The 22567-nt window shown below is 50.3% G+C and overlaps 1 protein-coding gene across 1 annotated transcript in view; it reads right to left on the bottom strand.

The window, feature by feature from the left end:
• ppl (periplakin) overlaps positions 1 to 523 on the bottom strand; it is a 97358-nt gene extending 96835 nt beyond the window's left edge. The window contains exon 1 of the mRNA XM_072481729.1: positions 281 to 523. Coding sequence (XP_072337830.1) covers positions 281 to 324 — 44 coding nt within the window. The 5' untranslated portion in view covers positions 325 to 523. The remainder of the gene's footprint in view (positions 1 to 280) is intronic.
• Positions 524 to 22567: the final 22044 nt, after the last annotated feature.

Raw genomic sequence — 22567 nt, 5'->3', positions numbered from 1 at the left:
TTAGATGGACTTCAAAATCTCAGCATTGCAGCCTTCCATGTCGTTCGTGCCTGCTTTAATCAGACATTTTCAAAGTCGTCTCAGTGGCCACACCCTCCCTTGTTTTGAAAGCAATTTTAATTAGAAGAGACACAGGCAGATCAAAGATATTGGGGGAAAAACAGAATCTTACTGAATTTTTAATCAGAGGAAAAGCTTGAAAAAAAAATCAAACGCACACTAAATGACTAAAATTTACTTCAGAAATGCAGAGGTACAGAATAATCAGGGCAGCACTTACTTGGTTTTGGGGGGAGACGCAGTCCTAGGTTTCTTTTTAAACATCTTGGCTGCCCCTGAAAGTTGGTTTCAGAGGGAGATGATGTGATAAATCCTTATCCTCCACAGGGTTCCTTTTAACAGAAGGGTTGACAGAGAGATCCCTGCTTTCCTCCTGCTTGTAGCACAGCAGTGTGTCAAGTGAGAGAGAGAGAGAGCTATCAGGCTCACCTGTTCTCGCCTCCACCGCCGCTCCACACTTCACCTGTGAGCTCCTGGGGTGATTGACAGCTGCTGAGCCCAGGGCCCGCCCCATTGGCCAGGCCCCGCCGCCCCCTTACTTGCCCATTGGCCACCCTCTCTGCCTCCTCCCATTGTTGCCCAGCAACCTGCCCTGATTGGCACTCTGCCACCCCGCCCTCTTGCTCTGCTTGGTGGGGCGCCTATTGGAGGCTGCAGGCTCTTGCCCAATCCCAGCCGTCAGCTTTGAGGTAGAAGCACTTCCTCATTCCTCAGGTAAGATCAGCCCAAAACACCCTGGAGAATGGCAATAGGAAATTCTCACTTCAACTATTTGACATGACTCATATTTCCCAAAGGGGAAATCTGAAACTAGGAGGAGGGAGGAGGGAGGAGGAGGAGGAGGAGGGAGGAAGGAGGAGGAGGGAGGAAGGAGGGAGGGGAGGGAGGGGAGGGAGGGGAGGGAGGGGAAGGAGGGGAGGGGAAGGAGGGGAGGGGGAGGGGGGGGGAGGGGGGGGGGGGCACAGTTCCAAAATAAGGGATCTCCCAGTTAAGACAGAGGTGAGACAGAATGTCCTTTCTCAGAGATGTGGAGATGCCGGCGTTGGACTGGGGTGGGCACAGTAAGAAGTCTTACAACACCAGGTTAAAGTCCAACAGGTTTGTTTCGATGTCACTAGCTTTCGGAGCGCTGCTCCTTCCTCAGGAAGTCATTTCTCAGAGAGTCATTAATCTTTGGAATTCACCACCCCTGATAGCAGTGGTTAGCACAGCTGCCTCACAGCGCCAGGGACTCCGGTTCGATTCCAACCTGTCTGTGCGAAGTCTGCACGTTCTCCCCGTGTCTGCATGGGTTTCCCCCGGGTGCTCCAATTTCCTCCCACATCCCAAAGATCCTCAAGTTAATCATGCTTAATAGGGGGATCAGGGGTTATAGGGTGAAGGCAGGAGAATGGGGATGAGAAACACATCAGCCATGATTGAATGGCGGAGCAGACTCATAGAATCACTACAGTGCAGAAGCAGGCTATTCGGCCCATGGAGTCTGCACCTGTCCTTGCTCCGATAGAGCACCCTGCCTAAGCCCAATCCCCCACTCCTATCCCCATTACCCCCCACCTAGCGTTTTGGGCAATATTAGCATGGCCAATCCACCTAACCTGCACATCTTTGGACTGTGGGAGGAAACTGGAGCACCCGGAGGAAACCCACGCAGACACGGGGAGGACGTGCAAACTCCACAGACAGTCACCCGAGGCTGGAATCAAACCTGGGTCACTGACGCTGTGAGGCAGCAGTGCTAACCACTGTACCACCCACAGACCCGTGTTGCTCTTATTAGCCTTAGTTTTATTAGCTCTAATTCTGTCACCTTTGCTCACGCGTCACCAGGTATCTTTCTGATACCGCCACGTGGTTCAAGCTCAAGTAATGATTAATAATGCAGCACACCGCTTAGTAAATGTTAAATCAACGATCATTTATTATATACAGCAATAAATACTTATACAATAATCCTACTTCTAGACTATTACCTACCACTAAAGGCCAATACTTAACTTTGGTGATGGCCCACCAGGTCAGGGAAACAAATGGTCTATCGAATTGGGTCTGGCCTGCAGGATTCAAAAAGGCTGGTACGAGTCGATAGTCTGGAACACCTCTCTGGTAGCGATCGCTGGAGTAATACTTACTTGTTCTTTCGTCGAAGGGTCTCGAAGGTTGAGAATAGAGAAGAAGGGCCGATCTGAACTTGGCCCCTATCTTTATAGTTCCCGGGGGCTTCCCGCCTCTCGGGGCGGACCTTGACCCTGGTCCCAAGTGATTGGACTTGGTCCCAATCACTGGGTTCGATATGCTCCAATAATGGGGCGATCCCTTGATCGGGGGGTGGTCGTTCACCTTTCTTTGTCTCGGCCACTGCTGGCGCCGAGAGGTCTGGATCGGCTTTCAATTGCTAATTTGTAGCAATTGTTCCAGGGGATAGCCGATTAAACTGCAAGTGTCTGGGTTGATGTGCTGCTAATGGTTGCAGGTATCGGTCTGGGCCGACTTCCCCAGAGCCGAATACACCGTTCTGTCTGCAGCTGTCCGTTTGTGTCCTGTTGGCTGATTTTCCCATCAGCCTTTTCAGTTCGCTATTTTACATCGGGGTTTGGCCAAATTAATCGGGAATCAGCCATTTTAGGTGGCTACACTCGATGGGCCTAATAGCCTAATTCTGCTCCCGGAATGTATCGACTAGGGGCTTTTCACAGTAATTTCATTAATGTAAGCCTACTTGTGACAATAAAGATTATTATTATTATTACTATGTCTTGCGGTCTTATTGTCTTAGGTTAGGTGGATTGGCCGTGCTGAATTGCCCCTTAGTGACCAAAGGAAGGTTAGGTTGGTTTACGGGGATAGGGTGAGGGAGTGAGCCCAGGTGGGGTGCTCTTTCGGAGGGCTGCTGCAGACTCGATGGGCTGAATGGGGTCCTTCTGCACTGTAGCGATTCTATGAAGAGCGCTGTCGTCTGCATCATTGAATATGGCCAGGGTTGAGTTTGATTTTTTAAAGTATATTTATTAGGATTTTATATTTTAAAAATTAACACAACAAAGTTACAAAATAACGGCATGCATGAAAAGCAGCGAATAAAACGTCTGAACCTACGTGGGCGCAGATGGCACAGGACAACGATATCAGAATTGGTTTAGTACAAGCATTGGACAAAACTGAATGCTCCCATTAACCCACCAAGAACTGAAGGAAAAACAGGATAAGGTCATAAAAAACATGACAAAACGGCGCACTCCTCCCACCGCAGCCAGGAGTACAGCCACGCTATGACGTCTGGATAATTTTCTCGTGGCCAGATCAGGTGCACGCCAGCATACCTTTCCCCCTGCCTCAGCAATGCCACGGGCATCAGTGACCCAACGTAGCCATCTCCTTCTGATATCAGACCCGGCCGAACCCACGCAGAAGAGTGGATTTGTTATGCCCAGCTCTCCAAAAAACAAAAGAATACCCACGGGGGCCCCAGTTCTAATCTCCTTTCACACCCGGAACACAATCAATATCATTCATTCAATTATCACATTGTAAAGAGAGGACCGATAGCAACAAGTTTGAATTGTTCTCCGACCCAGGGTTTCTCATAGACGGAGAAGAAAAAAATACGAGGTTAGTGGGATAGGGCGGGTTGGACAGGGGAGTGGACATGGGTAGGGTACTCTTTCGCAGTGTCAGGGCAAACTTGATGGGCCGAATGACCTCCTTCTGCACTGTATGGATTCTATGATTCTATTCTATGAACAAGGAATCAGTAACCAACCAACACCCCCAACCTCTCGGGCAGCCTCCCGAGACACACCAACGGCGAGGAGAGCTAGCCACCAAGCAACAAGGGGGACATCACACCTACTCCAGGGAAGAAACAGGACATCTACTAAGTACAGAGCTCAACCCATCCCCACTCCATGCACGCAGGGACCAAACCCACCCTCTCCCCTCCGCAAATAGGCACCCTCAAAGAGGCCCCCCCCCCCCCCCCCCCCCGCCGATCCTCAGGGACAACAGGATGCCAACCACGGTACCAGGCCCGGCCTAGTCCAGCACCGTGCAAACAGGAAGCTCCGGACGTTTTATACCCAGGACATCTCACACAGCTCCAAAACCTACACCTTGCCTGGCCGGCACAGACACGATGGACTGAAAGGCCTTCTTCTGTGCTGCAACCATTCTGTGGTCCATCCAACACACATCTGCCCAAACACCTACCTATGACCTCTGTGCACTGAACATATATGAACAGTGGAACAGGAGTAGGCTATCCAGCCCTTCGAGCCTGTCCTGCCATTTAATGAGATTGTGGCTGATCTACATTATGTATCCCGCCCCCCGGCCGCCCACCTCACTATTGGCACCCAAGTCTTCATCCAGGCTGATGACATGGAACGTGAGAGGGTTGAATGGGCTGGTCAAGAGGGCTCGCGTGTTCGCGCGTTTGAAGAGCTTTTAGGCGGACATGGCAATGTCACAGGAGACGCACCTGACGGTGGTGGATCAGACTAGGCTGAGGAAGGGGTGGGTTGGGCAGGTATTCCATTCTGGGCTCGACTCTAAAACAGGGGGGAGGTAGCGATCTTGATCAATAAGCGAGTGTTACTTGAGGTAGGGAGCATAGTGGTGGACTCAAGGGGTAGGTAGGTTATGGTGAGTGGGAAGCTGGAGGGGATGGCGGTGGTATTAGTGAATATCTATGCACCAAACTGGGACGACGCGGAGTTTATGAGGCGGGGTTGGGGAAGATTCTGGACCTGGACTCGCATAGGCTGATCATGGGGGGGGGGGGGGGGGGGGGGGGGGGGGGGGGGGATTTTAATACGGCTATAGATCCGAGGCTGGATCGGCCGGGTTCAAGGACAGGGAGTGTGCCAGCCGTGGTGAAGTAGCTAAAGGGGTTTATGGAACAGATGGGAGGGGATGATCCGTGGACGTTCGGACGACCAAGAGCGAAGGAGTTTTCTTTTTCCTCCCACGTACACAAAGTGTACTCCCGGATTGATGTTTTCATTTTGAACAGGGCTTTGCTGGCGGGGGGTGGTGGATGCCGAGTTTTCGGCGATTGTTGTGTCGGACCATGCCCCATGCTGGCTGGATTTACGGGTGAGCAAGGAGGGTCAGTGCCCGCAATGAAGATTGGATGTAGGACTGTTAGCAGATGAGGGGGGTGAATGCGCGGGTGAGGGAGGCCATCCAGAATTATGTGGTGATGAATGACACAGGGGAGGTTTCGGCAGCAACGGTATGGGAGGTGCTGAAGGCAGTAGTTAGGGGGGAGCTGATTTCGATACGGGCTCAGAGGGAGAAGGCGGAGCGGGCAGTGATGGATCGGCTGGTTAGGGAAATCCTCCAGGTGGATAGAAGGTACTCGGAAGCCCTGGAGCCGGGGCTGTTGAAGAAGCGGCAGAAGCTGCAGATGGAGGTTAGTCTGATATCCGCAGGGAAGGCGGTGGGGCAGTTGAGGAAGGCGAGGGGGGCGGTATATGAGTATGGGGAGAAGGCCAGTAGGATGTTAGCACACCAGCCCAGGAAACGGGAGGCGGCCAGGGAGATAGGAAGAGTGAAGGATAGAGGGGGGAACACGGGCTTGGACCCAGCGGGGGTGAACCCCGCGGTTCAAGGAGTTTTACAGTCGGCTGTATGAGTCGGAGGCCCCAGCTGGGGTGGAGGGAATGAGGCAATTCTTGGAGGGTTTGGAGTTTCAGAAGGTGGAGGAAGGGTTGGTGGAGGGGCTGGGAGCCCCGATCGGGATTGTGGAAGTAGTAGAGGGATTGGAGGCCATGCAGTCGGGCAAGGCCTCGGGACCGACGTATACCAAGTGGAATTTTATAAGAGGTTTTCTGGGGTGCTGGGTCCGCTGCTGAGGAGGGCATTCAATGAGGCTATGTAGCGGGGGATTCTTCCCCCAACAATGTCACAGACTTCAAACTCATTGATCCTGACGCGGGAGAAGGACCCAGAACAATACAGGCCAATCTCCCTACTAAATGTTGCCGCCAAATTGCTGGCAAAGGTTCTGGCCTCGAGATTTGAGGATTGTGTGCCGGGGTGATAGGAGAGGACCAGACGGGATTTGTTAAAGGAAGGGAGCTAACGGCCTACGTTAGAAGGCTCTTGAATATCATCATGATGCCCTCCGTGGGGAGGGAGGTGGAGGTGGTGGTCGCTATGGATGCGGAGAAGGCCTTCGACCGGGTGGAGTGGAAGTATTTGTGGGAGGTCCTGGGGAGGTTTGGGTTTGGGCAGGGTTTTGTAGACTGGCTCTGGGTGCTGTACCAGACACCAGTGGCGAGTGCGCGGACGAACCGGGTGAGTTCGGAGTATTTCAGACTGAGCTGGGGACGAGGCACTGTTGTTTGCCTTGGCTGTGGAGGCATTGGCGATGGCGCTGAGAGCGTCAAAGGACTGGAAGTGTGGCGGGGAGGGAGGGGGGGGGGAGGTTGTAGAACACAGGGTCATGTTGCATGCGGACGACCTACTCCTGTATATTTCTGACCCGTTAGGGGGATGGGAGAGATTATGGACATCGTCGGGGAATTTGGCCGGTTTTCGGGGTATTAATTGAATATGGGTAAGAGTCAGGTTTTTGTGATCAGGCGAGGGGGCAGGAGAGGAGACTGGGGAAGCTACCCTTTAAAGTGGTGGGAGGGAGTTTTCCATACTTGGGATTCAGGTGGCACGGGGATGGGAGCAGTTACATAAATTAAATCTGGCCCGGTTAGTTGAGCAAACGAGGGAGGACATTCTTCCCCCAACATGGGACATGCTCCCGCTGTCACTGGCGGGGCGGGTACAGACCGTAAAGATGACGGTTCTCCTGAGATTTTGTTTCTTTTCCAGTGCCTCCCTATTTTGCCGAACTTTGAATTACTACTGGGCGGCAAATCTAGCCATGATTAGGAAGTGGGCAGTGGGGGCGGGGTCGGTATGGGAGCGGGTGGAGGCGGCATCATGTAGGGGCGCAAGTCTAGGAGCACTGGTAACGGCTCCTCCGCCGTTCTCGCTGGCCCGGTACTCTACAAGCCCGGTGGTGGTGACCGGTCTGAGAGTTTGGGGGCAGTGGTGGAAGCATGCGGGAGTGGAGGGAGCGTCGGTGTGGGGTCCAATTTATGGCAACCACCGGTTTGTCCCGGGGAGGCTGGATGGAGGGGTTTCGGAGGTGGCCGAGAGCAGGGATTGAGAGGGAGCTTTCCATGTTTAGAGGATTTGGAGGAGGAGTTTGAATTACTGGGTGGGTATGGGTTTCGATATCTGCAGGTGAGGGACTTTTTTCAAAGGCAGGTTTCGATCTTCCCGCTTCCACCATCACAGGGGATGCTGGACAAGGTAGTTTATAAAACGGGGGTGGGGGAGGGGGAAGGTCTCGGAAATTTACAAACAGCTTATGGAGTGGGACAGAACCCAGATAGGGGAGGTAAAGCGCAAGTGGGAAGATGAGCTGGGAGGGGAGATAGAGGCGGGTCTGTGGGAGGATGCTCTGAGTAGAACCAACACGTCCTCATCATGTGCCAGGCTCAGCCCGATACAATTCAAGGTGGTTCACCGGGCACACATGACGGTGGCCCGGATGAGCCGGTTTCTTAGGGTGGAGGACAGGTGTGTGAGGTGCGCGGGAGGGCCTGCAAACCATGTCCACATGTTTTGGGCATGCCCGAAGCTTAGGGGATTCTGGCAGGGATTGGCGGATGTCATGTCCACGGTGCTAAAGACAAGGGTGGCGCCGAATCCAGAGGTGCCGATTTGTGGAGTGTCGGACGATTCGGGGAGTCCAGGGAGCGAGAGAGGCTGACGTTTTGGCCTTTGCCTCCTTGGTAGCCCGGAGATGGATCCTATTATCCTGGAGGGACCCGGAGACCCTGAAATCGGGGGTATGGGTTAGCAACATGCCTGGTTTCTCAGGCTTGAGAAAATTAAGTTTGCCCTGAGAGGATCAACGTTAGGGATCGTTCGGAGGTGGCAGCTGTTAATCGACTTCTTCAGGAGAAAACTAAACTGTTAGCAGATACAATCAGGGGAAGGGGGTTAGGGTAGGAGGGGGTAGGGGGAGATAGTTTAGTTTAGTTTAGGCGGGATCAGCGAGAGGAGATGAAGGGTGTGTTCTGTTGGTTGCGCGGGGGGTGCTACATACTGAATTATGTTTATATTTGTATTCGTATCTTTTGTTGTTATAAAACCATAAATGCCTTAATAAAATGTTTGTTAAAAAAACATTAAATAAAAGAAGGCTGCGTGTGGGCAATTGATTTAATTAAACTGGGAAAAGGTTAACAGAGATGGCTTCTCTGGCGGAATTGAGAGATGAAATGAGTAGAGGTGTTAAATGCAGGCATGAGTTAATGAAGCGATGGTCAATTAGATTTCATAAGTAAATAAGTAAAAGTTAGATGTTTACATTTGGAGATAGAGCTGCTAAATTTCAAAGTGGAACAAGGCTTTTACAACTCGCAAAGGTTTCCTAAATAAACGAGGGAAGGTTTTTACATTTTACTTGGCACAAAAGTGGGGGCCGTAGGAAAATATGAAAAAGAAATATATTTTGGAAAAGCTGAATTCAAAGAAGTGTCGAGAACAATGGAATCAAAAAATGAAAGGGAAAAAAGGCAGTTAAGGAGAGGCTCCTGAAGGGCAGCACGGTGGTGCAGTGGTTAGCACAGCTGCCTCAAGGCGCCGAGGTCCCAGGTTCGATCCCGGCTCTGGGTCACTGTCCATGTGGAGTTTGCACATTCTCCCCGTGTCAGCGTGGGTTTCGCCCCCACAACCCAAAGATGTGCAGGGTAGGCGAATTGGCCACGCTAAATTGCCCCTTAATTGGCAAAAAAATGAATTGGGTACTCTAAATTTATTTATTTTTAAATGGAGAGGCCCTGAGATGAAATGTGATTGGCCGTGTGGGGAAGTCCTCCTGGGAACAGCTCTGAGTTTGGAGAAGATGCGAAGTTTGAATCAGCCATCCAATCAAGCCAGAAATCTTTGTTGCAGACAGCAGGCTTATATCTGAGTATTCTTGAATTTCCACAACAGAGTGGGAGTGAGTGAAAAGTTGTGTGGTATGCCTTTACTAAAGTGACAGCAGTTTTACCTTGGGTAATATTACTGGAATTTTATAGCTGAACACCTGGAAGGTGTTTAGCACAGGGCTAAATCCCTGGCTTTGAAAGCAAACCAAGGCAGGCCAGCAGCACGGTTCAATTCCAGTACCAGCCTCCCCGAACAGGCGCCGGAATGTGGCAACTAGGGGCTTTTCACAGTAACTTCATTTGAAGCCTACTTGTGACAATAAGTGATTTTCATTTCATTATTTGTGGGTTTGACTAAGTAGGATTTTTGAGAGGATGTTTAGCAAGACAATTTTAACTATGTATCTGTAATCTTGTGTGCTTAAGTCTTCTTTTCTTCTTGTTAATAAATCTTTTAATTTTTAAAATCCTAAAAGTGTTACTGGAGCAGCAGGTTTCTTCTTGTTTTCAGAATACAGGACAGGCAAGCCGCGCGCAACTCCGTAGACATCGGCGGGACTGGAAGGTCCCACTGACAGCCAATGGCAAACTGCTTCCACTGCTGAAAAACACGCAGCAGGGGTGGGGTGCAGATGCACATAAATGCAGCACATTGACATTCTTTGGCAAATAAGAACATAAGAACTAGGAGCAGGAGTAGGCCATCTGGCCCCTCGAGCCTGCTCCGCCATTCAATGAGATCATGGCTGATCTATAGATGGTTTGCATCTATAGAATACTATTTGCATGTAGCTGAAGGTGGGGCAGAAAGAAATGGGAGACAGAGCAGCAATTTAGCTCAAAATGCTTATCTTATAATCCAGCATTATTTAATTTCCTTCCCTGGGTTATTGAAATGCATCTGTCAGAGGAAATATGATATGAAGATACCAGCGTTAGACTGGGGTAGGCACAGTAAGAAGTCTTGCAACATCAGGTTAAAGTCCATCAGGTTCCAAATAAACCTGTTGGACTTTAACCTGGTGTTGTCAGACTTCTTACTCATGGGGAACAACCATTGAATGTGTAAAACCAAATGTTTGAAACCATTTTTATACTCGTACAAGTGATAATCAGGTCAATGCCTGGACTTGGACGTGAGTCAGGCTCGCCAACTTGCTGATGCTTCTGTTGCAATTTATGGAACCGGTTCTGCCGCATTCACATCCAACATCTCATTATCAATATGATACTGCTTTTCCATTCATTATTCAAGGTCAGGTTTCTAATGGTGACAGCATTGTCTAAGATGTTCAGCACCCTGAGGGAGCTACCCCTTTTTCCCTCCAGACATAAAGGGGGGTCGCAGCTATATTGGACCTGTCAGCCCTCCCTCGGTGGAGAGTATCCTTCCCATTAATTCCTTGCATCTCTCCTTCTCCCAGATGATGTTAGAGAAAGAGGCACAACCCGTCACAATTTGTACCTGTCCACTCTCTGGTGCCTGAGTGTGGTGTAGTGGCTGTGCAAAGCAATGAGGCAGGATGTGTGGCGGTGTTGAAAACTGCAGTGTTGCCAAGGGTTGCAACTGCGGTTAAAGGTATCCCTGGAGGTTTCATCACATAAGCTCCCCACCCCGCCCACCAGCCATTAATCTATGAACCAATCCACCCTTGTGACGCACTGCTTTCCTACACCAATTGGAAAGCAAAGAAACTCATCACCCAATTGACGCTCAGCCAGACAATCGGCATTTTTAATATTGTTTTTAAATCTGGTGAAGAGAAAAGCTCAAAGAACATGACAAAACGCCCCCCTCGCGCCCCCCCCCCCCCCCCCCCCCCCCCCCCCCCCCCCTCCCCCCACCACCCACCATTTTTTCAAAGTCCCGATGATTTTTGTCCAGGATTGCACACAGCAGTGTCTCGGAGATTGATCTTCAATCCCTGGAGACTCCAGGCCAGTCCTGGAGGGTTTGTGGCAACCTCAATGTTCCCCAACCACTGGGATGAACAGTGGCACGTTTGGTCTTTCTGAATTTGGTAACCTCTACTTTAATCGCCACTGAAGGGTGCAACTACGCAGTATTTTCAAAGTGATGGGAGTGAGGTCAATCACTTTCAAAGACCAAAAATGTTTCGATTCTCTTTTGTTGGAGATGGTTATTGCCTGTCATGTGTGTGGTTCAAATATCACTTGCCACATATCAGCCCAACCCTGAATGTTGTATAGTTCTTGCTCCAAACGGGCAATGACTGCTTCAGTATCTGAGTTGCGAATGGTGCTGAACATTGTGCAGTCATCAGCGAACATCCCCACTTCTGACCTTACGATGGAGGGAAGGTCATTGATGAGCTTATGTGATGAAACCTCCAGGGATACCTTTAGCCGCAGTTGGCAACCCTTGGCAACACTGCAGTTTTCAACACCGCCACACATCCTGCCTCAGGGCAGCACGGTAGCCTTGTGGATAGCACAATTGCTTCACAGCTCCAGGGTCCCAGGTTCGATTCCGGCTTGGGTCACTGTCTGTGCGGAGTCTGCACATCCTCCCCGTGTGTGCGTGGGTTTCCTCCGGGTGCTCCGGTTTCCTCCCACAGTCCAAAGATGTGCGGGTTAGGTGGATTGGCCATGATAAATTGCCCTTAGTGTCCAAAATTGCCCTTAGTGTTGGGTGGGGTTACTGGGTTATGGGGATAGGGTGGGGGTGATGACCTTGAGTAGGGTGCTCTTTCCAAGAGCCGGTGCAGACTCGATGGGCCGAATGGCCTCCTTCTGCACTGTAAATTCTATGATTCTATGAAGCAGCTGAAGATGATTGGGCCGAGGAACTCCTGCAGCGATGACCTGGAACTTAGATGATTGACCTCCAACAATCACAACCATTTTCCTGTGTGTCAGGCATGACTCCAAAGCAGAGAGCTTTTTCCCCCTGATTCCCACTGACTCCAGTTTTGCTCAGGTATCTAAATGTCACACGTGGCCTTGACGTTAAGGGCAGTCACCCTGATCCCTGCTGATATTCCTGATTGATTGATTGATTGATTGATTAATTGATTGATTTATTGTCACACGTACCGAAGTACAGTGAAAAGTATTTTTCTGCGGCCAAGGGGTCTAGACAGTACGTATACAGTAGACAATAATCGACATAGAACATTGACAAATGGTACATCGACAAACAGTGATTGGTTACAGTGCGGAACAAGGGGCCCAACAAAGCAAATACATGAGCAAGAGCAGCATAGGGCGTCATGAATAGTGTTCTTACAGGGAACAGATCAGTCCGAGGGAGAGTCGTTCAGGAGTCCAGTAGCTGCGGGGAAGAAGCTCTTCCTATTGTCTGGATGTGCGAGTCTTCAGACTTCTGTACCTTCTGCCTGATGGAAGGGTCTGGAAGAGGGAAAGCCTGAGTGGGAGGAGTCACTGACAATGCTGTCTGCCTTCCCGAGCAGCGGGAGCTGTAGACAGAATCAATGGAGGATGGCAAGCTTGTGTGATGCGTTGGACTGAGTGTTTCTTGCAGTTCTTGCGATCTTGAGCCGAGCAGTTGCCATACCAAGCTGTAAAGCAGCCGGATAGGATGCTCTCTATGGCACATCTGTAGACGTTTGCGAGAGTCGATGCAGATATGCTCCTGAGACAGCTGTTAGCTTTTCTTAAAATATATTTCCCTGTCGTTTAAATTGTATAATTGATATATTTATATTGTTGCTGTTGTGTCCTTGTTGGGAAGAATAGGCCCAATGGGCTCAGCAACGTAATTGTCGCCCAGCCAATGCAGGGACTGGCTAAGGATTGCAGGTAATGAGGACTGGCTAAGGATTGCAGGAAGCGCAAATGGGCCAGAAATGTGCCAGGAGCGCAGATGGTGAGAGCTTCCGATACCATCAAAAAAGTTGTTTTTCATCATGCTGAAATCAGCCTCTACTTTCTGTGAGCATTCAAGATGTTGCATTAACGGAAACGACAGATGGTTTGTGGTTAGCCTAATTGTTATGGGTGTGAGACTTTATAAGGCGGTTATGTTTTAAACTGTCTCTTTTAATTTAATGTCCTGAAATGGGGGGGGTGGGGGGGGGGGTGATGAAATGAAACGCCACTTTCACTGGGTCAGAATCCTGGAACTACCCACCCCACCCCCCAACAGCACAGCGGGTGTGCCTACACCACGTGGTCTCTCGTTGTTCAAGCAGGCAGCTCACTACCACCTTCTGAAGGGCAATTAGGGATGGGCAATACATACAGTCTAGCCAGTGATGCCCGCATCACATGAATTATTTGTTAAAAAATCAATGAAAAATCACCTCCTGATTGCCATTTACAGGTAGCTGGGTGCGTACGGAGTAGATGAATCAGATTTAGGATGACGGGAGGGAACGACATGGCAGCTATTTTAGGGCTAGAAGATAATTGCAGATCGCCTGGCAGCCACCGTTTAAGAAAAAAAGATTTATTTTAATGAGACGTCCCAAAATGAGATTCAAAATTTGAGGATAATGTTACGGTGGAAGTATTCTATTCAGCAAAAAAAAAACATAAAACCTTGGCTCTGAGATTTTAATGGTTCTACTGAACAAAGATGGCGTTGAGGTTCAAATCCGATGAGTAGCAATGAATCCATCACATGCACACTCGAACTTGCATTCCATGAATGGGTGAGGAGCAGAGAGTGAACTGTGGTACAGCAGGTTCTTAATAGTGCCACAAATCTGGTTTGTGTGTTACTCAGAGATAATTGTAGTTGTGAGCCAGTTCCATTCCTGATCTGTCTGTGATGAATGCAAAGTATGTCTCTGCAGTGCTGATAAAATAGTTAGTAAAAAAAAAACCATCAAGAAATGAATAGCTTCTCATATCTAATATTTGATAAGCTCCATCCTCCTTTTGAGTATTTCACTGTCAGAATCTTTTCCTTCAGTTTGAAATTGTCCTGAATTACAATGGGCGGCTCGGTAGCACGGTGGTTAGCACTGTTGCTTCACAGCTCCAGGTTCCCGGGTTCGATTCCCGGCTTGGGTCACTGTCTGTACGGAGTCTGCACGTTCTCCCCGCGTCTGTGTGGGTTTCCTCCAGGTGCTCAGGTTTCCTCCCACAGTCCAAAGATGTGCAGATTAGGTGAATTGGCCATGTTAAATTGGCCAAGTTAAATTAGTACGCGCTTGTTAGATGAATTGGACATTCTGAATTCTCCCTCGGTGTACCCGAACAGATGCCTGAGTGCGGCGACTAGGGGCTTTTCACAGTAACCTCATTGCAGTGTTAATGTAAGCCTCCTGGTGACAATAAAGACTATTATTATTAAAATGACAGTCCAGCCATTTACATACATGGATACATAGAACATAGGAGCAGGAGGAGGCCTTTTGGCCCTTCGAGCCTGCTCCGCCATTCATCACGATCATGGATGACCACCCAACTCAATAGCCTAATTCTGCTTTCTCCCCATAGCCTTTGATCCCATTCTCCCCAAGTGCTACATCCAGCCGCCTCTTGAATATATTCAATGTTTCTGCATCAACTACTTCCTGTGGTAATGAATTCCGCAGACTCACCACTCTTTGGGTGAAGAAATGTCTACTTATCACAGAAAGTCAGTCGGTTGGAAGCAACAGACCTAAAATGTTGAAGCAAAATTCCTCTCCGACGGATTCCAGTCTATCTGCGAAGAAACAGAAAATGCTGGGAACACTCGGCAGGTCGGTCAGCATCTGTAGAGACAGAAACAAGAGTTAATGGGCTGGATCGTTTGGCCACATCCACCACCAGGATCATCCATCCTGTCCTGCCAAATGTCCATGGGCTTTTGACTGGCCCATTGCACAGTGGTTAGCACTGCTGTCTCACAGCGGCAGCATCCCAGGTTTGATTCCCGGCTTGGGCCACTGTCTGTGTGGAGTCTGCACGTTCTCCCCGTGTCTGCGTGGGTTTCCTCCGGGTGCTCCGGTTTCCTCCCACAGTCCAAAGATGTGCAGGTTAGGTGGATCGGCCATGATCAATGTGTGGGGCTACAGGAATAGGGCTGGGGAGGGAGCCTAGGTAGGGTGCTGCCTGGATGGGCTGAATGGCCTCCTTTCTGCACTGTGGGGATCCTGTGCATTCTGTAGAAAATCTGGCCAATGTTTCAGCTCAGTGACCTTCCCGTGACCATGAAGTGCTGTTAAACTACGTTCTGAATATTATTTCCTTTTGAATTAAATATTTAAAACTTATCACAGCACAGTGGCTCAGTGGGTAGCCCTGCAATCTCACAGCGCCGAGGCCCCAGGTTCGATCCGGCTCTGGGTCACTGTCCGTGTGGCGTTTTCACATTCTCCCCGTGTTTGCGTGGGTTTCGCTAAATTGTCCCTGAATTGGAAAAATGAATGGGTACTCTAAATTTTTTTTTAAAATATTTAAAACTTGCTTAGAAGGTACTTTGGATAAGTGCGGAGACAGAAAGTTCTTAAATGTACTAAATGCGAGTGTAAAATAGTTTCGACCCATTGTTCATTACTGTTGGTGCAACTTTGCTGTGTGTGGATTGGTTGCCAGTCTTCTGCTTACAGTTAAGTTTTCATGCACAACTTTAGAGTCCTATTTTAGTATGCTGGGCACAATGTGGCAGATTGGGTGGGTGGAGATAGACCAGGTACTTTGGAAGCTAATGGGCAATACAGTCATGTTTGGGCGTTCCCATTCAGCTCCACACACCCTGCTTTCCATCATTCAGGTTCTTGGAAGAACCAGTGGAGCAGGCTAAAGCTGATTGGGCTACGACTAATAGGGAGCAGTCAGTGTGCTTTAAAAAAGGTGGGACGAGTTTGCTTAAACTAAACATTCAACATTAAAATGCAAGAGAGTGGCGAGTTGGGGGACCTTTATGAGGTGTTTGAGAGGATGAAAGGATTTGATTGGGTAAATAGATCGAGATAAACTATTTCATCTGGTAGAGCAAGTCCAGGATCGGGGGGGGATATTACAGGAATGTGAGGAAACACTTCCACATACAGAAGATCATAGAAATCCAGAGCGCGCTTCCCCTATAATGCCGGGCTAATTGAAGATATCAAAATGGGAATTCCCGAGGGCAGCACGGTGGCGCAGTGAGCTCACGGCGCCGAGGTCCCAGGTTCGATCCCGGCTCTGGGTCATTGCCCGTGTGGAGTTTGCACATTCTCCCCGTGTCTGCGTGGGTCTCGCCCCCACAACCCAAAGATGTGCAGGCTAGGTGGATTGGCCACGCTAAATTGCCCCTTAATTGGAAAAAAATTGGGTACTCTAAATTTATATTTAAAAAACCAAGAATTCCCGAACAACATGCTTGTTAGGTGAATTGGACATTCTGAATTCTCCCTCTGTGTCCCCGAACAGGCGCCGGAGTGTGGCGACTAGGGGCTTTTCACAGTAACTTCATTGCAGCGTTAATGTAAGCTTACTTGTGACACCAATAAAGATGATTATTAATTGATTGAATTTTATTCCGTCGGATTTATTTAAAGTTGTTGACCCACAACGAGTAAATGGAGTTAAGATACAGATCAGCCGTGATCTAGTTGAATGGTAGAATTGGTCTGAGGGGTTGAATGGCCTTCTGTTCTATGAGTCACTCCAAGGCTGCTGGGTGAGGCGGAGAGAGGGAAACTCAAACAAGTGACAGGTATTACCCGAGCACCAGAATGGAATCACACACATCACCGTCAACACTCAGATCATGAGTAACATGAAGCTATTATCCTGTTCCACGTGAGACCAAGATATTACACAACGTTGAGAATAACGATGGTTCTTTCAAAGGTGTCTACTTACCGATATAGAGACAATTTCCCTCAGAGATGCTTTACCAATGTGTTTAAACAACTGGGAATTAATTTTTAACTGTAGATCCTCTGGTGTAAAACGGGAGCAAAGTACTGCAGATGCTGGAAACCTGAACTAAAAATGGAAAATGCTGGAAATACATAGCGGCATCTGTAGAACATGGAACATACAGTGCAGAAGGAGGCCATTCGGCCCATCGAGTCTGCATCAACCCACTTAAGCCCTCGCTTCCACCCTATCCCCATAGTGCAATAACCCCTCCTAACCTTTTTGGTCACTAAGGGCAATTTATCATGGCCAATCCACCTAACCTGCACGTCTTTGGACTGTGGGAGGAAACCGGAGCACCCGGAGGAAACCCACGCAGACACGAGGAGAACGTGCAGACTCCGCACAGACAGTGACCCAGCGGGGAATCGAACCTGTGACCCTGGAGCTGTGAAGCAACAGTGCTAGCCACTTGTGCTACCGTGCTTCCCATAAATCATCAAAGGGCTCGTCCGGGATCTCCAGCCCTGTTGTGCCGGGACCCGGAATTCGGCAGCCCAGCCCAACATCTGTTGACTGTCGGTGGCATCGGATGGTCCCGGCAGTGGGCGGGGCTGGAAAATCCCACCCAGGGTTTGACGCTTCACTAATTCTGATCTTCCCACACTTTGACTTCCCTGACCTCTGCTGTGCAGTGCGTAGAATCTATTCTCAGGGCGGGGCTTTCCAGCCCTTCCCAACGGTGGGATCTTCTGGCTCACCGAAGGCCGCCCTCCTGAGTCGGGTTCCCAGGTGGCGGGAAGGGCGACCCACGCAAAACGGCATAGGCATCGGCGCGACTGGTAGATGGCGGAAGTGACTAATGGCGAGCTGAAAACGCGTCATGTGGGGTGGGTGGGGGGGGCGGGGTGGGGGGGGGTGCAGAAAGTCCCACACGTAGGTCAGGATTTTCTGCTTCAGCTATGGTAGGACCTGTCCCGGGGGGGAGGGGGATGCAGTGGGCCGACCAAAAGCCCGTTTACTTTCGCCGTGACTGGAAGATGGCGGCGACGGGCAGGGCAGGAGAATGGCGGCCTTCATCTTTGTCACAGTACAGAATTGTGTCTGATGTTAGCTCGCAAAGCACCATTTCAAGAAGTCTTTGTATTTTCACAAAAGGGGACTGTGCATTTTATTAATATGGCTTTACAAATTCAATGATTTTTAGCTGGGTGCTTTGGACTCCAATATGCAGGTGGGGCACTGCACACGGGCAGGGTGTGCTTCCTCTGCCACAGTGGTAAAGGCAGAAACAAACACCTCCAGTGCCCATACCTTAAATAAACAGAGGGCCTACTGGTCGCAAATTCCAAGCTATCCATTTTATCTTGTTGTCAGGGCAGAACCTGGTGACGTTTACAGAGGCAAAACGCAGCTAGGTGTAGTTCATGACTCATTTTTAAAAGCATTTCTAGATGAACACTTTTGATAAAATCCAACTGACAATCCTCATTAATTAGCAGACACACCCATTGGTCTACGGCAGTAATAGTTCAGCCAGCGCTGAAGCTTAGGTGTGTAGAAAATAGAGCTCCTGTTACTCTAGCATTGTCTGGGCCCTACAATAATACAGGAGTTGAAGAGTCGAAGGGAAACCTATTACTTGCATCGCAGTGTATTCTCCTTGCACCACAATGTGTTCCTCCCGCTCTATGATGGAGGAATCACGTGCCGAGGGCCGGACTGAATGCAGCCCAATGCGGAGGGAGCCTTGGTAATCAGGCCCAGTTAACCACAAGAGAGATCCCACGTCAATCTCCCAGAGGTGGGAGAACCACACCCGATTAGGTGGAGGGCGGGAGGGGATGGCTGATGTGGTATTCCTGGCTGTCAATGGTGAGACCTCAATTCGGCCCATTAATGAGGCCATTATCCCTGAAGCCATTGGAATGTGCTGGTGTCACAGCAATTAGTGGGAGCCTCGCAGCTGCAGCTGTCCTACGGTGTTGGAAGGTCACCCACCCAACCTATTGAGTTTGCCAGTGACCTCCTGGAGGGAAAAAGAGAGGGGGTCACTTGTCATTAGGTACCCTGTGACTGACTAGGGGAACTGAGATCATTGAAAGCCACGGCACTGCAATTGGCATCGACGCCAACCCAGCCCTCCACTCCTGGGACCCACACCTGTGATGCTCTTGATCACCTTTGACCTGGAGTCCCATGACGTTCCTGGGCCTCTGATGGGTGTGGAAGCGCCATCAGCAGCCACCAGTGACACTGGCGACGTGCGGGACTGCCATCTCCCAATTGGCCGGCGGCTCTGGGTGGGTGGGATTCCTGCCACCAGGTGCCTCAATTGCGGAGGGGCCTGACGATGGCCCGCTAAGTGCCTGAAGGGTGAGTGGCGACCCGATTGACCCGACAAAGTCTAGCCCATTGTGACTACATCGAAGGTGTTAATTAACAGCAAACCGGGAACATCACTTTGGTGCCGAAGCTGAATTAATTTGAAAGCTCAGTCAGATAAAAACAAAGGAGACACAAGCCCTAGCCCGGCCTTCTTGCGTTGTGGTAAGTCAGTTTGATATATTGTCCTGTAAGCAATTACAGGCAACAATCAGGCCTGCCTGAGCAGGCATCTCTATACCGATGTCAACGTGAATCAACAAGTGTTCTTTAGGGACTGGTGGGGCAGATCAGCGACTCAATATGAGGCCAGAACGTCAAAATAACTGGAACCTCATACTACTGGCAGGCAGTGTGACCCCCTCCTTCCACTGTCTACCTCACTATGAGCTAATGCTGTAAACAGGCCTACAATCTCTAAATATAGATTTGAGTGTTAACCATTCCCGTAGGCTGCAGTAGCAGCTGATTATCCCAGAGCCTGACATCGGATTCGTACAGTGCAGAAGGAGGCCATTCAGCCCATCGAGTCTGCACCGACCCGTCAGAAAGAGCACCTTGCCTAGGGCCACTCCCCCGCCCTATTCCTGTAACCCCTGTAGCCATCTGGGATGGCCACGTCCCGATTACAAAATGGACACTTGCAAAGACTGCAGGGAAAATTGGACAATGCTAAGAAACAAGCAGGTGCAAGCTCTGTCTGTTGATTAGAACCTTAAGCTCTCAGACAGGACAGAAACTACCAAACGATTTACATACTAAGGAGCCATCTCCGGGGACAAAAGGGAAACATTTAGATACACAATGTTAGGACAGACTCCCCGGCGCCAGAAGAAGCTAAGACAAAGCAGACTCAGAGTCACCAGGACACGCCCAGCGATCAGGGAACCACCCCTCTATTGGAGGAAGATCGATACGACTGATTGGGAAAGACCCAGTTAGTTGAGGCCAAGTTCAAGGCCCGTCCAAAAGCCCTTTTTCGTATAAAACGTATTCCCCAAGGGAGAATCTTCCTCCTTTGGCTTTGGCTCTCAGCGGAGAGAGAGACCAGCCGAGCAGCTACAGCAGACCAAGTAAGTTCCAAGTCAACGCACACTACGAGATAGACGCTCCTAGTTGCTACCCTGCAAACAGCTCAACCCAGCAGCCACAGAACCAAGCAACGGCCATTGTTCCTCTGACTGAGTGGGTGCCTAAAGCTAAGTATAGGCTTTAATAATAGTGGTAGTTTAGTTTGTAGAGTTTATGCACGAGTAGATTTGACGGTGTGTAAATAAATGAGCATTGCTTTTGAACTTACTAACTGGTGTATCGAGTCATTGATCAGTATTCGGTTCTGAACCTTGTGGCGGTGTCGAAAGATACCTGACAACTCTTGAGCAAACGTAATTAAACAGAGCCAAATTAAGAGACAACCAAAGAGAGCACCACCCCACACATTGATCATGGTAAGACTCACCGAAGGAAGGCAGCACGGTTGCATAGTGGTTAGCACAGTTGCTTTACAGCTCCAGGGTCCCAGGTTCGATTCCCGGCTTGGGTCACTGTCTGTGTGGAGTCTGCATGTTCTCCCCGTGTCTGCGTGGGTTTCCTCCGGGTGCTCCGGTTTCCTTCCACAGTCCAAAGACGTGTAGGTTAGGTGGATTGGCCATGATAAATTGCCCTTAGTATCCAAAAAGGTTAAGTTGGGTTACGGGGATAGGCTGGAGGTGTGGGCTTGGGTAGGGTGCTCTTTCCAAGGGCTGGTGCAGACTCAATGGGCCGAATGGCCTCCTTCAGCACTGTAAATTCTATGATTCTGTGAAGGAGCTGAGCTCCGAAAGCTCGAGGTTCCAAACAAGCCCGTTGGACTTTAACCTGGTGTTGTAAGACTTCTTACTGTGCCCACCCCAGTCCAATGCTGGCATCTCCACATCACTGATTTTTAGAAAATATACATTTAGTGTACCCAATTAATTTTTTCCAATTAAGGGGCAATTTGGCGTGGCCAATCCCCCCACCCTGCACATCTTTGGGTTGTGGGGGCGAAACCCACGCAAACACGGGGAGAATGTGCAAACTCCACACGGACAGTGACCCAGGGCCGAGATCGAACCCGGGACCTCGGCGCCGTGAGGCTGCAGTGCTAACCACTGCGCCATCGTGCTGCCCCTCCACATCACTGATAACAAGGAAAGGAAGCCGTCAGACCAATTTCACGTGCTTTGACACCGGTCTCATTGAAGACAAGCTGCACACCCCTGCCCCAGGATTGGGCGCGTCCAACCTTTAGGCCAGGTGTTTATCCAATTCATCCAGGGGAAATAAGGCTGGCAAAAGTGGTTGCTTAGCAACCAACGTGTCCGAGCAGAGAGTACGAGGCCTTGTCAGCGGGCCGGAGGAGAGGGAGGACGCTGACGTGGAGGTCGGCGACGCGCCACAAAGTGAGACCCCCCTGCCTGGTTGCAGGTCCTCACGACAAATGTGTGCCCACCCCTACCCCCCACACCCCTCGCCCCACACCTCAACCCCCCCCACACCCCACACCCCCACACCCCAACCCCATCCACCCCAGCCCTCACCACCTAACGTCTCACCCCCATCCGGCTGTCTAACCATACATGACGTCTTGCGTCTAACAGGACCAGCCGGGGATGGTCACGGCCCATCCGGGGACCCCCACCCCCAGCGAATGCCCGGGCCAGTGCCCCCAGAAATTGGAGCACCAACGGGGAGAGCAGCCGGAACACCAGCCCTCTGTCCGAGACCACCCAGGATACCACGACGGAGGACACCCCAGAGTTCGGGTCCGATGATGACATTGACTTTCCGTCACAGCTGTCTCCAACACCCTCCACCATCTCACCTCGAGGCTTCTGGGACACTCACTGGTGCGCATCACCATTCGTTCCGGTACAGCAGGTGGAGGTAGGAGCAGCCGAGGGGCCGGACGGTTGGAGGGCAGCCCAGCCCCAGCAACCAGCCGCCGGTCGTACCGGGCTCCTGGAACATGGGCACAGTTTAGTTCTAGGGGCTAGGGCACAGACTGTATATATTTCTGCACAATAAATACCTGTTAACAACAGTGAAACCTGCCTCTGTGCTCTGTCTGATGGGTGTGGGTGTGGTGGGGGGGGGGGAGGGGGGGGTCAATGCTGGCCACTGGGGGTGAGGGGTGGTGGACTGTGCGGCCCTGCCTACCCCGATCGTCCCCATCACCCCATGCCCAGCGATTTGACAGGGCCATGTGATGGACTGGCCAGCTTGCATGCAGGGGTGACCCAGGTGGAAGGTGTTACTGTTGTTGATTCCCAAATTTCTTTCTCCGTCAGTCTGGCCTCAATAAAAGTCGAGATGGATTCGCACGTAAAAAGAAGTTATTTTATTCAGCTTGCAAGCTTGATTCATTTCATAGAAACATAAGAGAC

The sequence above is a fragment of the Scyliorhinus torazame genome, chromosome 17 (genome assembly GCF_047496885.1).
Source record: "Scyliorhinus torazame isolate Kashiwa2021f chromosome 17, sScyTor2.1, whole genome shotgun sequence".
Lineage (NCBI taxonomy): Eukaryota > Metazoa > Chordata > Chondrichthyes > Carcharhiniformes > Scyliorhinidae > Scyliorhinus > Scyliorhinus torazame.
The sequence above is the reverse complement of the archived record's forward strand: the minus strand, read 5'-3'. Positions and strand labels throughout refer to the sequence as shown.